At 36.9% G+C, this 17,095-nt stretch overlaps 1 protein-coding gene and 1 long non-coding RNA gene across 3 annotated transcripts; one reads left to right on the top strand and one right to left on the bottom strand.

Moving 5' to 3' along the window:
- Positions 1 to 3,431: 3,431 nt before the first annotated feature.
- LOC104090230 (uncharacterized) lies at positions 3,432 to 4,000 on the bottom strand. Its single transcript, XR_684911.4, has 2 exons — positions 3,734 to 4,000; positions 3,432 to 3,612 (listed from the first exon to the last, which is right to left on the bottom strand). It is a non-coding gene; the product is annotated as an uncharacterized lncRNA (long non-coding RNA).
- Positions 4,001 to 9,398: 5,398 nt separating this feature from the next.
- On the top strand, positions 9,399 to 14,324 carry LOC104113014 (probable pectin methylesterase CGR2). 2 transcript variants are annotated; one of them, XM_009623083.4, is made up of 7 exons: positions 9,399 to 9,626; positions 10,365 to 10,513; positions 10,673 to 10,712; positions 10,992 to 11,027; positions 11,817 to 12,191; positions 13,094 to 13,149; positions 13,971 to 14,324. In XM_009623083.4, the coding sequence occupies exons 2-7, from the start codon at positions 10,397 to 10,399 to the stop codon at positions 14,121 to 14,123; spliced, it is 777 nt and encodes a 258-aa protein (XP_009621378.1). In that variant the 5' UTR covers positions 9,399 to 9,626; positions 10,365 to 10,396; the 3' UTR covers positions 14,124 to 14,324. The 2 variants fall into 2 exon arrangements, with proteins under 2 accessions (XP_009621378.1, XP_009621377.1); XM_009623082.4 differs by having other exon boundaries at positions 9,399 to 9,686.
- Positions 14,325 to 17,095: the final 2,771 nt, after the last annotated feature.

Genomic DNA, 17,095 nt, shown 5'->3' with positions numbered 1-17,095 from the left:
CAGAACCTTATCATTTCCTGTGATCAAAAGGTCATCAACATAAACCAATATAATCACTATCGCACTCCCAGTTCTCTTAGTGAATAGTGAATGATCTAGTTTGCTTTGGTTGAAACCAGACTCTATGAGAGCTGAGGTGAGCTTTGAATTCCATTGTCTGCTAGCCTTTTTTAAGCCATAGAGGGATTTGAGTAGTCTACACACTCTAGTCTCCCCCTGAATACCAAACCCTTGAGGCAATGACATGTAAACTTTTTCTGAAAGGTCACCCTGGAGGAAAGCATTATACATATCCATCTTAAGCAAAGGCCAATCATACTGAGCAGCTAGAGCAACAACACTCCTGACTGTGACCATCTTCACCACATGTGAGAAGGTCTCATGGTAATCCAAACTCTTTTGTTGTGTGAACCCCTTGGCAACTAATCTAGCTTTGTATCTTTTCACAGTCCCATCAGCCTTGTACTTCACCTTATAAACCCATTTGCAGCCAATTGGAGTCTTGCCTGCAGGTAAATCTACCAACTCCCAGGTGTTATTATCAGTGAGGGCCTGAACCTCAAGTTCTATAGCCTGTACCCAATTGCTGTCTTTAACAACTTGTTCAAAAGTTATAGGTTCAATAATGGAAGAATAAGAAGTTAGACAGGCTTGATAAGAAAGTGATAAAGAAGAGTAACTGGGGGAGGAAGAAATGGAATAAGGAGTGGAAGTGAGTTTGACCTGATGTACATAATCAGTTAGCCACAAGGGAGGATTAGATGTCCTGGCAGACTTCCTCAGAATGACATATGAAATGTGAGTGGTCTGTTGCTCGATGGGAGAAGGTGGTGAAGGAGGTGAGGGAGTAAGGTTAGGTTGCATAACATGAGATGGAGGTGATTGTGAACTAGAGGGTTCTGGTTGTGCTATGAGGGATTCTGGAGTTAGAACAGAAGTTGGAGGTAAACTGGGAGGTACATCATCCCTGGTAGGAAATGTATCATCATAAGAAGGAATAGAAGCTGGACTAGGAAATGTAAGAGTTGAGTTAGGGAAATGTGACGGTAGAAATGTGGACTTGGGATGTCTAAAAGGAAATATGGTTTCTCTAAAAGAGACATCTCTGCTGACAAAAAAGGTTCCTGATGAAATATTGTATAGTTTATACCCTTTTTGAGTCTCTGAATAACCCATGAAGATTGCAGGAATGGCTTTAGAAGAGAACTTGTTTGTGAAGCATAGTGTGGTTGCATAACACAAACAACCAAATACCTTAATGTGAGTAAGGGAAGGTGGTAGACCATGAAACAACTCATAAGGAGATTTCCCTGAAAGAACTATAGAAGGTAATCTATTAATGACGAAGGCAACTGTAAGAACACATTCTCCCCAGAATTTCAAAGGGGCATGGGCTTGAAACCTAAGGGCTCTAGCCATTCAAGTAGATGCTTATGCTTTCGTTCAGCCACTCCATTTTGTTGTGGAGTGTGCCCCCAAGAACTTTGATGTACAATTCCAAGAGAAGTGAAAAGAGTTGCACATTAAGCATTGAAAAATTCAAGACCATTATCAGATATAATGATCTTGATAGAAGCAGAAAATTAATTCTTAACAAGTGCAATAAAAGACTTGATTAACAAGAACACATTACTTTTCATTCTCATCAAGTAGATCCAAGTCATCCTAGAGTAATCATCTACAATGGTAAGAAAGTATCTATATCCATTATAAGTACATTATCTATATGGACCCCACACATCCATATGTACAAGTTCACAAGGGGTTACAGTTTTATTATGACTAGTAGGAAAGGGGGAGCCTAGTTTGCCTTGCTAAAGGACAGATATTGCAAGACAACTGTTCATTATTCAACTCATGGTGTTTTGGAAAGTGAATTTTCTGTAGAACTGCTACTGTAGCATGGCCAAGTCTTTGGTGTCATATAGAGCAGTGATCTGAATATTTTGATGGAGGGCTAGCAAAGGTTGGAGTAGAGGCTGGAACTGTAATAGAAGAAGAAGCAGTACAGGAATTTGTAGTAGGTATTATTGTATTGAATGCTATGGCTGATGACTGTTCAGGTGCTTTGACAGGTGATGGCTTCTTGGGAGGTTGAAGTATGTAGAGGACATCCTTCTCCTTACCAATACCCCTCACCTTGTCAGTGCAAAGATCCTGAAAAATGCAAAATTCACGGAAGAATAATGCACAACATTTCAGCTCTTTAGTAAGTTTGGATACTGATAACAGGTTGTATTTTAAATTTGGAACATAAAGCACATTACACAATTCAAGATCATCAGAAAGAGTTAGTGACCATATATGTGTTACAGATGTAATATTTCCATTTGGTAGATAAACTTTGCTAGTATTGGGAAACACAAAAGCAGATTGATTTAAAATGTCCAGGCTACAAACCATATGGTTCGAGGCCCCAATGTCAATTATCCAGGAATTACGTTCAGAACCTGCAAGCAAATAAGTATCAAGGAATTCTTTTATACCTGCCATGTTAACCTTGGCTTCTGCAACTGCTGGTTCATGGCTGATCAACTTCAAAAGCTGATTATATTGTCTGAGGTGAACATTGGCATGCTGCTAATCCCTGATGATCCACTTGCTTCTGGTTCTTCAACATGACTGACATTGTAAGCTGAATGTCCTTTGTTACCTCCTGAACTTTGTGGTTTATCATAGGTTCTCCTTTTGTTGAATTTGTGATTGGGTGGATATCTCACCAACTTGTAGCAGTTTTCTCTCCTGTGTCCTTTCATATTATAGTAATCACAGTATTGTCCATTATTTCTTTTGAACTTGTTGTTTTGTGTGACAGCTAGAGTTATGGGATCATTCAAGTTTATCTGTTGTAGTGTTGGTGTAAGTTGTGATATCATGTTGGATTGAATCCTTTGGCTTTCATCCTGCATTATCATATTGTAGGCTTGATTGAGGGCTGGTATACTACAAGATATCAGACTTTTAGTGGCGACCAAAGTCGCTACTAAAGACCACAAAGTCGCCACTAAAGACATATAGTAGCGACCTTAGGGTTGCTGCAAGTACGACCATAACTAAATATTTTTTGGGATGACTTCTTGTGGTCGCCATTTGTAGCGACTATAGTCGCGACAAATAGAAAACAAAAACGCTACAAAAAGAGTTCCACAAAATAAATTTTTGATAAGTTGCCACTGAAGGGCCACATTTAGCGGCGCCTTAGTCGCCGCTAAAACCTTTATACTTTCTGTGGCAACTCCGGTCGCCACCAATAGCTTGAGATTTAGTGGCGACCTTGATCGCCATAAATTCTAATTCTTTCTGTGACAAGGATCTGTCGCCACTAAAACCTATTTTTTCAACTACAATAGCCAAAATTCTAATATATTTCTATCAATTGATACCAATATTGAAAGTACCCAAAATTATTCAACAACCAATAAAAACATATCTCAAGTCAGAATATTATAAATACTTTCATGAATAATAAGTTAGTTAAATATATACAGAATACTTCATTGTTCATTGTCATTCTACACTTAAACATACGAAAAAAAATCAAAAATAGAAGAATAAATGTCTTCAAACTCCTCCTTGGTCAACGCCTCTTGTGGTTGTTTAAGAACCTTATCCCTGTTAATAAGGAAAAATAACACATTATCACTTTGAAATAAAAAATACAAGCTAACAATGATTAACAATTCAACAAATTAAACTAATGAAAGGACGAATTCCGCAGAGGCAAAACATTTACCTTAAGAAAGCCCTCAGTTTTCCACAACCAAACTCTAGTCTGAAAGAAGAAATTGTAAGGACAAGCTTATGGACTAAATCATATGATTAGTAGTAACTAAAACATCAAGAACCAAGCCAAAGAAAGGGCTACACTCTACTCATCCTTCAGCCAACTCCAAAACCATCAACTAACATAGAGAAATTTTCAATTCTTTAAAACATCATCTCAATCCGTACAAATACTGCACCAAGACAAACCAGCAGAAGGAAATCTGCTTTAAAACTTCATTTTGGCCCTTTAGAATCAAACCATTATCATGTAATTTACTTATTTTTTTTAGGTTGGTTACCTTGTCCTTTTTTCACAGCTGGAAGTGTGGAAGCAAAGGAAAATGCAGCAGCAACCATCTTTAGTTTGTCACTTAATAATAATAATAATAATAATTAACAATATAGTAAAAATATCGAATAAATTTTAATATTAAAGATATTGCAATATGTTTAAAGATGTTAAGCAATGAAAAAGAAAAATACTTTAATTAATATTATTCAATTTACAATAGTCGTCATGGAGGTTCCGCCTGTGCATCCCGGACCTGTATCTCTAGAGCTACTGTTGCTACAGGCCAAACATAGGTCTTCGTACATATGGGAGGGGTAGTGTTTGGCCCAGACATTCTACGCTAGATGGGTAGACGATATGTAGGACTTTCTTAGGGCCCACCCACTCCATCCCCGTATAGTCAGATGCCTTCAAGATACGAGTTTCTATAGGATCATAGAGATCGGCTGGTTGCAGTTGGACTGGTCGTTGATCACAGCTATGATAGAGCGGTGACGACCGGAGACGTACACGTTTCATTTACCCATTGGCGAGGCTACCATCATGCTTCAGGACATGGAGGTTCTTTATGGGCTGCCGGTTGATAGACATCCTGTAGCTTACCCGCATGCTCTCACTGAATATACGGGATTACAGTACCTGCAGATGTTGCATCGGCTCATCGGTTTCCAGCCAGCGGAGGAGGATGCATTAAGTGGGGCCAGTCCTTTGCAGTTGACGCTCGTCCGGCTACATCTGGAGGCGATGGATGCAGACATTACATATGATACACCGGATCTCCATATCGACTAGTACACGAGATTGTTGATGTTGCTTATATTTGGTGGGGTATTATTCCCGAACACTTCGAGAAACCTAGTCAGCTTGAGATTTCTTCATCATCTTGAGCGGCTAGATGATTTACCTGGTTACAGTTGGGGTGCAGCTTTTTTAGGTTACTTGTTTAGGTAGATGTGCCGGGCGAGCATGGGCACCTATCGAGACGTTGCCGGATTTTTGTCATTGCTGCAGGTGAAAACATAGTCAATTATTTTCATGATTATAACATACATAGTAAGAATATACCTTAAATTTTACGTCCACATTGTATATTAGGTTTGATCCTGGGAGCGGTTCCTGTAGTTGCAACCACCTCTACCACGCATCGTTTCGGATGTACCACCTCCACCGTTTCTCTCTTTAGCTAGGAGGTGGGTTAATAGGCGAGGCTACGAATGCGAGGTCGAGGCTCGACATAATCTCCCCTATTACAGGGATTTGTTGGATTTACTGGAGGGGGCGCATGTACATGTATACTTAAGTTTACTTGGCCTGACTTTATATGTGTTGCGTTTACTCAAGATTCATATTTTTACTTAATAGTTCATATGGAGGCCATACAACGACGAGCTAATAGCTGGTTTGCCTGATTATTGCTCGAGCGTCCGAGTTATGTGGAGCTCTTCCGTCCCATTGATGTGTCTCGATATTGTCGAGCATCATGCCACTAAGCGAGTCCTTCGCCAGTTTGGTCGACTGCAGCTTGTACCTACTCCGCCCGCTTGGCTTAGGACACATTAACAGCGGGATGATCGTTCCAGGGTTGACCAGACATACGTGGCCTGGCTAGAGGCGCAGATTGAGATTTGGGACTGTCGGCATGACCTAATTCCGCCACCCCATCCACCTGAGCATACAAATGGTGAGCATGAGTATATGGGATGGTATCGCAGCATTACCCGACTTTTTGTCGGAAATCCCGTTCATAGCGCTGGTGATCGGTACATTCCATACGCTGGGAGGCATGAGGCACTGATATGTTATACTTACTTATAACGTTAACCTAGAGTTCTGTAATTAATATTTTACATGTTGTGCAGGCTATTGGCTTACATCTGTTCTACTAGTTAGGACTGCAGATGCAGCAGCATACCGGTGAGGGAGCGGCAGTTTTGCACGAGTATGGCCACCAAGTTACAGATCTGGCTTCCCGGACATTGAGGCTAGCCCGAGATGACGAGCGCTTAGGACACGAGGCTGATTATAGGTCACCAGAGTAGTACCATCGTGGGCACGCAGTGGAGCCTGAACGTGGTCGACGTGGCAGGCGTGCCCAGAGAGAAAGAGGTGTCCCACGAGGTCGTGGGGGTCGGCGAGGACGTGGTCCCCAGCAAGGGGGTGTTGAGCCACCTGTTGAGGATTTTGGAGACCACCTTGAGCCAGACGATGCTCCTCATGATATGCCGTCATTCAGCCTTCAGCTGACGCCAAGGACTTCGCAGGTGACCCCGTCAGCTCCATTGTTGATCGCGGGCATGGCCATTATGCGACATGAGTGGGATCAGTATTTTTCTGGTCCCCCAGAGCCATCGACGGTTGCTGATGATCGTCCGACACGAGACGTGCATAGTGGGCGCCGACTGAATTATGGGTCATCATCGAGGGATGTTGAGGATCTATCACAGGCGCATGTAGGGGTGTTCATGGTTCGGTTTGGGTCGGTTTTTCCCTAAAAGGAAACCAAACCAAGTAAGTCGGTTTTTCAAATATTGGAACCAAATCAAACCAATTAAATCAGTTTTTTATCGATTCGGTTTTTGTCGGTTTTTCGGGTTTTTCGATTATTTATCGATTTTTTTCTTAAATATGAGACATACACTACCAAACGCATATTCCGGCGACTACAGTTTCAACGTAACACTATCAAATCAATTGCTTTTTGAGAAATCTATCATTTACCAAGATATATTGATGATAATTGAATCAAATAGTGATGAATAATTTAAGTACTCAAGTAAAAATCAATAATTTTTAACATGAAATAAATTCTTGTACTTAACAAAATAAAACTACCAATCAAACTAGAATATAAAAGGCAAAGAATTAGATTATTATAATAGCAAAGAACTAGACTAAAAATACAAATGACTAATATGTACCATAAAATTTTAGATTTTTTTATATAAAAATATACATATATATATATATATATATATATATATATATATATATATATATATATATATATAGGTGTAATAATAATTTAAATAGCTACTTTTATAGTCGGTTTGGTTCAATTTTTTTTTATTAAAACCAAAACCAAATCAAATTTTATCGGTTTTTAAAATTCAAAACCAAAACCAAATCAAACCTTAAAAGTATCGATTTTATTGATCGGTTTGGTTCGATTTTCGGTTTGGTTCGATTTTTCAATTTTTTATGAATACCCCTAGGCGCAGGTTTGTTTGTATTACTATAATTTTTTTTATTTCATTGATTAGTCATCAATATCTAAAGCATTTTTTTTAAAGACATCATCCTCGCCCGTCACGGAGGCCACTTTCGATCCTGACGTGCGTGAGACGGATGATTATATTCAGGAGCCCGCCGAGTCCATGATAAGACCATTAATTTTTTTTAGCTAACACGTACATTAGTAATATATATTTCATATACTAAAATATCTTATTATTCTGTAGGTTACTGCTGGACCGACGACCCCTTATACCGAGCGTGCCAGCCTTACCGACGATCATGCTGCATCGCATCCTCCGATAAAAAGGCGACGTGATGAGGATGATCCTGATAGTGTAGCCGGGCGGGATGGGATGCGTCTCAGGCCAGCTAATACTTTAAAGCATACAGGTTGTGAGACACATTGACATTTTTTATTATCTGTACATATGACATTCAGTATATAATAGCAACATTATTTATGTTTTACATTATTTGCGCATGTGTTTTTATTTCTCGGGTTATTTGTTAGTTTAATACTACAACACAAAATAAAAAACGACAACTTAACATAATTTAAATTCGGTACAATTAATGAAAATACATGACATGTAAAACATAAAGATAAAATACCATACTCAACACACGTGTTTGTTTAGTCATTATCACCCATTATTCTGTGCTTCAACCACTTAAACTGCTCTTCCAACCTATTTTTTTTTTCTTCTCCCTTTTTTAATTTCTCCTGTACTGCCGCAAGTTGTTATTGTAGTTTAAAGATCTGGAGTTCGTATTCACCTGTCATATTCCAAACATACTGCAAACATGATTTGTAGTATTCCTGGTTAATGGGTTCATCATACCATTCTTCAAATCTACATTAATTTCCGTCCTACCAATGAGGATTATAACACAATACTATTAGTTAACATGTTATATAAATAATAGTAACAAATATTTTTTCCAAAACAATAACTTACAAGTTGTTGACATATCTAGCGTCTGCGCCCCACATTACTATTTGACCAACATGGTTTCAAAATCGTATGTTTGTCACAATAATACCTTGGTACGTTATTGCGTCCAGACATTTCTTAATATGAGAAAAATGACTTGAAGGATATTTAACGAACAAATATTTCGGACGTTAACGAACAAATATTTAACGAACAAATATTTCAAAAGACTTGAAGGATTCTGAATGGATTTTTACAAAATTCTGAAACTCTTTAAATAAGGAAAAAATTGATATATAATGCCTTAAATATGCGCGCTATACCCAGTTGAATTATTGGTCTGTCAATTAAGTATAGAAGAATTATGAGTGAGCCCAACTTTTACGTATAGCGCGGTATTTCACCGCGTTATACCCTGTAGAATTACTGGTGTGTCAGTTAACTCTAGAAGAATTATTGGTGGGCCCAATAATTAAGTATTTCGCAGTTATTCACCGCGCTAAATCGTAACGGACAAACGTACCGTTAAGGTATAGCGCGGTAAATAACCGCGCTATACATATTATGGTGGCCAGTTATATTTACCGCGCTATACATATTATGGTGGCAAATTTCTTTCCCACACCGGAGCTTCTTTTATCACCCAGTACGCTGCCGACACACTTAGAGACATCTGACGAAAGAAGTACACAACCGATACATTCATCTACCCACTGATGTAAACTGTCAGCTCCATCATTTTCATAAACAATTTCTTTGAGACGTTGTAGAAAAACAAAACCTACTTAAAATTGTAGTAGTCACTACTCGAGGATCTATTCAGATTACTTTCCTAATACGGATAGGAGATAAATACTTTCTCTATTTTATTTCATACAATATAACGGTGTTTAATAAAATAGAAAATCTAAATTAAAGAGTTTTAAGTATGGTATGATATCATTTTCTTTAACAACATTTGTTTAAAAAACAGAGTAACACATAGTATAATTTGTTCATGTTAAGTGTAATTATTATGAGTAATAAAGTGGGATCACCGACGGCAACATGAGTGAAGTGTAGATAGGCAAAAAAGGTATATATATTAAAAGACAAGGGACCCCCAAGGCTATATTATTAAATTCTAAGTCGCACTCTCTATAATAAAGGCGCGTAGACTGGCCATATTTCCCATTCATTCCTACGTGGTTGACGTTTGCTGTCTTTCAGGGTCCCTCCCGCTAGGCTAGCTAGTTTTTGGTTGGTTTTCACTAACTTACAGCAAAGGTAACACGCGTGGGAATGGGATCTATGCATATGTTTCTGTGCTAAACCAACAAAAACACAACAGATCCAAATCTAGCAGCAAACAACCTTTGAACAAACACATTAGATCCAAGAAATACAGTCCCCGCTCTGAGGTGCCACTCTCCTTCCCTAATTGCCAATTGTTGCTCTAAAGCTTCCATTCTCATCATTTGGTTGGTTTTGCTTGCCTCTTATTTGTGCCTTGTTCTCACTTTTGGATATTCTATTTTGATTTAATCTCTGAATTTTTGTAGTTTTTCTTGATTTTGTTGACACCCCAATTTTCTAAATCTTACATCTTAATTGGGGCGTGTTCTAAATTGTTAGCAATGTTTTCTCTTTTGCAGATCCACATTGTCCTTTTTGAACGTTCATTTGTTTTCTTCAAGAATTGCATATTAGTGACTGAAATTCAATTTCTCTAGTTGAAATATAAACCGTAATTGGTGTTTATGAAGCTCGTCCAAAATTAAGAAACTTTGCTATGGCTAGAATTCGGATAATGAAGTTCTGTGTTGTTGAAATTAGAGCGGCTGTAGTTTCATATTTGGCAATCCGTATCTAAAATTTAAAGAAAGTCGGGTGGCTTTCCATTTCTGTAGTACTTTGCACATTGCTATTTAGTTAAGCTCATTTACTATATTTATATATACTGGTAATAAAACAAAGTGGTTGTGTTAACAATTGATCAACTCCATAAACAAGGTGAACATAAAATGTTGAGCTTGTATCGCCTTAGCTTATATGCACCACTTACTATTGATACTATGTTTCTACCTGTGTCACATCTATTAATGGAGTGAGGAGCGTTGGTTAAAATTTTCCTTTTCTAATTTGGTTCCATGGTGTAGTATTCTGGGCTCGACACTCCACTAAAGCAATCATGTCTAGAAGGCCCGGAAACCCCACACGGCGCTTTGCTGCTGGTGGAAGCCTGGGGGGCATTTTTCATCCGAAATCGCGCCCTACTCCTTTATTACCTACAATCCTTCTCATTTTGGTAAGTTCCATAAGTACTTATCTGATGGCACTATAATTGGTGATTAAGTATAATTCATTCTAGCAAATTATATTCACTTTCTTTTAATATCTGGTTTCCTAACTGGGGCTATGATTCAAATCTAATGCATTTATCTTTTCTTTTATCTACTAATTTCAGGGTGCTGTCCTTGTTGTTGGCTATTTTTATCGAGGCTCAGGTAATTCCTTTTTTGTTTTTGGGTCTAAAATAAGCAGTTATTTCAAAGTAGTGTGTGCTTCCTAGTTACATGGGATCATGCACTGGTAGCATCAGTCATGTAATATCTGTCTTTCCAACCCCAATCAGAAGTCATTGGCTTTTATTATCCTCGCAAATCATACTTCAAATTGTCTCATTTTTACTCAACGGTAGCAAGATCCTGATTTCCTATTGTATTGTATTCATTATACTACTTGGCTTTCTATACATTGGCTGATTGGTCATTTTCCCCTAATAGGTACTTCTGGAAGTTCAGCACTCAGCAGGCTTAATGGTAAGCACCTTTATGTATTGGTTGTCTATGTTGCATCATGCCGTGAAAATATTCGTCTTTGCAGCATTTAATAGATATGATACATTGCTAGGGGCCGGGGGATATGGGAGGTCAGGGTTTCAAACAAAGGAATACACAAGTGATCCAAAGCCTTGAATCTGAAGGCTTGTTACCTTGGACTTAACTTGCAACTACCAACAGTTAATAGCCCAAAGAATTTCTCAGGTTTCATCACCACTAATTCAGAAGCCCATAATAGGGAGCCATAATCTATAATACAGTTAGCTATCTCAGCATCCTATGCGGGTAGAGTCTCACATTTTGAGCATGCTAAGAGCCTTTAGGATCTTTTTAAATTTTGTAAGAATTGCCACGCGATTCACGTTCTTCATTTCATATTGCTGATCAAAATGTCATAGAAAGATCAGGCACGGAGTCATAGTCTTAAGCTACACAGGGGACAAAAGTGTATCTGTTTTAAGTATCTAACCTGCGGAAGGATATGTCAAAGCTTATTTGATCATTTATTCGTACGTCATCAAGCAATTTGCCTTCAACATGAACTGCAAAGATTCTTTCCTCCATTTCAAAATGATACATACAGTGAATAAGATTGTGAAAGCATGTCTGATGGCATTTCTGGTCAGATTATTAAACAAATTCGAGAGTGCATATCTCACTTCAGGGTGTAATTTTCCTCTATGAGTTTGTACTGTATTTGCGAACTCAGTTTGTTCAAAAAGAGCAGCTTATCGAACTTATAGATTGCTTGTCTTTCAATGGTTGTAGGTGAATTTACCTGCACTTCGGAGCTTCAGCTGGCTATACCTTACTTAAAGAAGGCATATGGTGACAGCATGCGCAAAGTTTTGCACGTCGGGCCTGATACTTGTTCTGTGGTGTCCAAACTATTAAAAGAAGAAGAAGCTGAAGCATGGGGTGTTGAACCTTATGATGTTGAGGATGTTGATGTGAACTGCAAGAATCTTATCCACAGAGGAATAGTACGCGTGGCAGACATCAAATTCCCATTACCCTACCGGCCTAAATCATTTTCTCTTGTTATCGTGTCGGATGCAGTGGATTACCTATCTCCTAGATACCTAAACAGGACTATTCCAGAGTTAGCAAGGGTGTCTGCCGATGGTCTAGTTATTGTTACAGGTAGCTTTTGAAACTTTAATAACATTGCATGAGAAGTTCTCATTTAAGTACTTTCACGATGTTTGGATACCCCTTTTTTGGATAATGAAATATAAACCCACCATATTTCGTCCCTCTGGCTGTTCAAATGTCCCATTTTCTTTGACAGGCTGCTAACAAATGCTTGACACTCGACTCTCTCTCTTAATTACTCACTAGGGATGCCTAATTGTAGTGGACAGTTTGACCTTACACAAATTGAATTCATATCATTAATTCAGTATAGTACTGCTTCACAATAGCCTGGTTTTAGAATTAACAAGTGAGGTTGCTTCAGTGGCAAGAGGACTCCACTTCCAACCAAGAGGTAGGGAGTTCAAGTCACTAAAGGAGCAAAGCGGGAAAGGGTCCTTTTGACTCCTGGGCAGGGGATTTGGCGGGGTGGGGTTTACCAATCAAAAAGAAAAAAAAAGAGAGAAAAAGGATCCTCATTAGATCCACTTATTCTGTTTATGAGAATATAAATGCTCTAATAAGGCCAACGATGGATGGTTCCTTCTTTTGTTTGGTAGGCGGGGTTGATAGCAGCTGCCGTGCAAAGAATTTGCTCAGTTTCGGGCAACCCCCTCTATGCTTCGGATATTTACTAGAAAGTTTAAATCTTATAAGCTTCCTTTGCTCCACCCAAAAGGGAAAAATTAAAAAGGAAAAAAGAAATCTGTAAGACAGTTTCCCACGTAAGTTAAAGGTCTAGCTTTGTCACGACCATACAACACATGATTGATTGAAATAATTGCTTTTGAGAGATAAATATCTTCCCCTCCTAGGGTACCACGAGGAGAACATCTATTGTTTATTGAAAGCACTTTGTGGTTCATTTTACTTGCTCTTATGTTAATTTTTCTATTGTTCTAAATTATCAGGTTACCCAGGTCACTCTAGAGCTAAAGTCGCTGAGCTATCCAAGTTTGGACGTCCTGTAAGTTACAACTCTTCATTCAGTTATCACTTGTTTGGGTTGGTAATTGTTGTCAGTTGATTGTTGACTGATTTACTCGCTGTTACATGCACTTTCAGTTTCTTCCTATCGTGGTACTCTCTGTCCTACTAGAGTAGATTACTTCAATTGAATGCGTATAGTTGATGTTTCTTGTATATTAATGAAGTTGAATTCACAAGTGGACTGGAATTTATTTCTGGCGAATTCAACATTAGAGTAGGTCCAGTGATGCTCTTTTGGTGATTGATGGTGAAAAAAGTGATCAGAAGTACAAAGCTTCCTCTTGTAGGGTAGTGACCACATCTAAGAAGCATATCTGGTGAATTTTTGAGTGACAGAGACAATGTTGAATTTTTATTGGTTGAATGCTTTTTGTGGTTACAGAGAGCTTTCTGTTTTGGTACTTTATACCGTTAAGCAAAGAACAACAACAACAGTCCAGTGAAATCCCACAAGTGGGGGTCTGAGGAGGGTAGTGTGTACGCAGACCTTACCCCTACTCCGGAGGAGTAGAGAGGCTGTTTCCGATAACCGTTAAGCAAAGAATTAACTTGAAAGATTAAGTGGTAAGATTACAAAACAAACTTGAAAACTGATGTTGCAATACCAAGTACTATCCACAACACCAGGTTTGTGATTGTATGATAATCTGAAAACAGTGTTCAGAGCCACTCAATTGTCAAGTATCTACATTCTCTGATCTAATGAAGATATGGTTTCTGTATCACTTTTTCCGTTGTTTATTCTGCTCTGAAATGATAAATAAAAGAATTGACAAACTATTTGCTTTCCATGTAAAGGCAAAAATGCGGAGCTCTTCTTGGTGGGCACGCTTCTTTGTGCAGACCAGCCTACAAGAGAACGATGCTGCAATGAAAAAGTTTGAGAAAGCTGCAGCGAATGATGGATACAAGTCTAGGTGTCAGATTTTCCATGTTAAATCATTCCATTGACACATCAACCATCTCACAGTTAAGAGAGCAATCTCTTCATTGTCGGTGATATTTTTAGCAGGTCTTTTTAAGTTTCATTTTTGCACCTCCCACAGCAAGGGAAAAAAGAAGCAGGAATGAAGAAAAATATCCTGCATCATTTTGAGTAATTCAATATGTACAAGCAGACTAATTGAAAGTTGAAAGTTTGATTTTCATAAATTTCATACAGTCAACACGTGATATAGGTAATAGGTTCGCTATTTGGTATGAATTGTTTGCATCTGTATTATTTGTTGCCTACATCTTTATTATCAGGATGTTTCTATACTAGCGTAAAATTTCTCTGTTCTACCACAAACTAAATTGCAATTGCTATTGAAAGACTATGGAGCTTCTTAAAGCATGGCATGGTATGGTATAATCTGCTAACATTTTTGTCCATCTCATCTAATACTCTTGAACCAGATATCTATCCCTGCACTGTTCTAAAATCTCTTAAAAGGGAAATGCTACTACTGAAGTAACTGAACTGTAAGAACATATTATTAAGAGTAAATGAATTGGAGTCTAGTTGATTCTTAGACAGGCCAACTTCAGCATGGCAGAATTGAAAATTCCTCCTCCTCCACCCCCCCCCCCCCCCCCCCCCCATTTTTTTTCGGTATGACTCAAATTTCTGAAAGCAATATCCAACTGCTCTTATCCACTGTTACAAAAACTTAAAAATCTCTTCCAGCAAATAAGAAGTACAACAACAAACAAAGTTTGCAGCTTAATATTATGTAGGAGTGTCAAATGGGCAGATTGGTTGATTTTGGGCGGGTCAAAATAAGTTGAGTCAATAAATGATGGGGTCATTGACCCGCCCAAAAGTTACTTGGGCTGAGATGAGTTGGGCCAAGATGAACTAAAATTTGGGTCATAACCCAACCCCTAACTCTTATCAAGCTTTAATTAATAAGGATTTTTACCTTCATATACACTATTTGAAACCTTATTACCCTTCCTACTCAAGTTTCAATTTAATTACATGGTCATATACAATTTATCAATTATATACAAATAAGTTTTAAATGAGTATCCCTTTATATTAGGAATTGAATAAGGAATATCAGTTATTTCCTTATCCCTTTATACTTTCCCACCCTCTCTCTTCGTGTCTCTCTATGCTTTTCCAGTGTACCCGTCATCTAGCTTTCTCTCTCTCCATCTCTCTACTTTTCTTCTCTGGTTTTTCCCCAAATTTCTTCATTTGGCCTTCTTTGTTTTTTATGCTTTCTTGTTATATATATAGTTTTAGTGAAATTCATCAATGAATTTCAATCATTTTAACTTAGCAATTTTCTTTCATGTTAGCATAATTGGTGTTCAAATTGAAATTGTCAATCAATAAATTTTGAAGGTGTTTGACTCTCCACGCCATTAAAAAGTTTTGAAGCTTTGAAATCGAATTTGGGTTTTCAAAAATAATTATTTGTTTGGATTGGGTGTTGTTGCAAATAATTGAGAATATTGTTTGAACTTTATGTCTCAATTACGAGGGTGTTTGGTGAAGATTAGACTTGATTTTGGCTGAATTTCAGATTGAAACTCGAAGAAGAAGAAGAAGACATGACATACAATATACTTACGAAATTGTAGTAAAGTTATAGTATAATTGTATGTAAATTGTATTGTGTTAGTTATATATATATTTTTTATTTGAATGTTGTATGAAAGTTGAAAAATAGTTGTATAATGTATGAATCGTTGTATAAAATTTGTATTTAAGTTATCAATACTATTTTTTTACATAAAATTGTTGATATGTATCAAAATTGTATTAAAAAAGAAAGTTTTGATTGGAATTTTAGAGAGGAAGAAACACACACCACATACAAAATATATACAAATCAGATACAAAATATACAAAAGATATATTGTATAAAATTTGTATAAAATTTTTATTTAAGTTGTATGATATTGTAGTTGTATTTAACTAGGTAGAAATAATGTATGAAAGTTGTAGATAAGTTATAGATTAGTTGTAAATAAGTGTATACTGTATAGTTAGTTGTATGAAATTTATTTTTATTATGTATGAAAGTTGTAGATAAGTTATAAATAAATTGTATATTATATAATTAGTTGTATAAAATTTATTTTTAGTTTATATGATGTTGTAGATGTATCAAATTTGTATTAAATTTTTATGAAATTTATTTTTTAATTTGTATAATATTGTACCATACAAATTTATCATCTCTCTGTCCAACTAATCTCGAGATCATTAATATATATATATATATATATATATATATATATATATATATATATATATGTCCTATTTGCGATATTCACCACTGTTATAGAAGATTTGAAAAAAGACATGGAGGATAACACAAATCTGTTCCGAATTTCTGGAATTAACTAAGCAGAGAACGAGGTCGCTATATTTAGGAATGCACCAAATCGAACCTTTTCTCGTACCTATTCAATCATCCTTTTTTAAAAAAAATTTATAGACACTTTTTGCCACTTTCAGTCTAAAAGCAAACGAAAAAGAACATAATTGAGTAGATTGGGGTTGCCAGTGATAAGGAGATATAACTGAGCAGGTGGCAGAGGATAGGGAAAGAAAAGATGAGAGAAAATAGGAAAAATATATAACTAAATCCCGTAATTTAAGGTATTAATAATTGATGGTATATAATTTGTAAATAATTCTTATTTAGGGCGGGTAATATACAAAATTAGGACAATTTTGGTAAATAAGTTTCAAATATTATATAGGAAGGAAAAAAATCCCTAATTAATATGTGTTGTTTTCTTATGATTTGTAAAGTTATTAAATAAGACTTTTTTTTCTTTTGTTATGATCATATATAACATATCAAATAAAAAAGAATTATTTCTAAGATATTTTGATAAAGTTAATCCTCATGGATCAATTTGGCTAAAAACCAGCCCAACTTCAAATGGGCTGGGAATTGGGATAAGTTGGGTCAAGA

The sequence above is a fragment of the Nicotiana tomentosiformis genome, chromosome 2 (genome assembly GCF_000390325.3).
Source record: "Nicotiana tomentosiformis chromosome 2, ASM39032v3, whole genome shotgun sequence".
Lineage (NCBI taxonomy): Eukaryota > Viridiplantae > Streptophyta > Magnoliopsida > Solanales > Solanaceae > Nicotiana > Nicotiana tomentosiformis.
The sequence above is the reverse complement of the archived record's forward strand: the minus strand, read 5'-3'. Positions and strand labels throughout refer to the sequence as shown.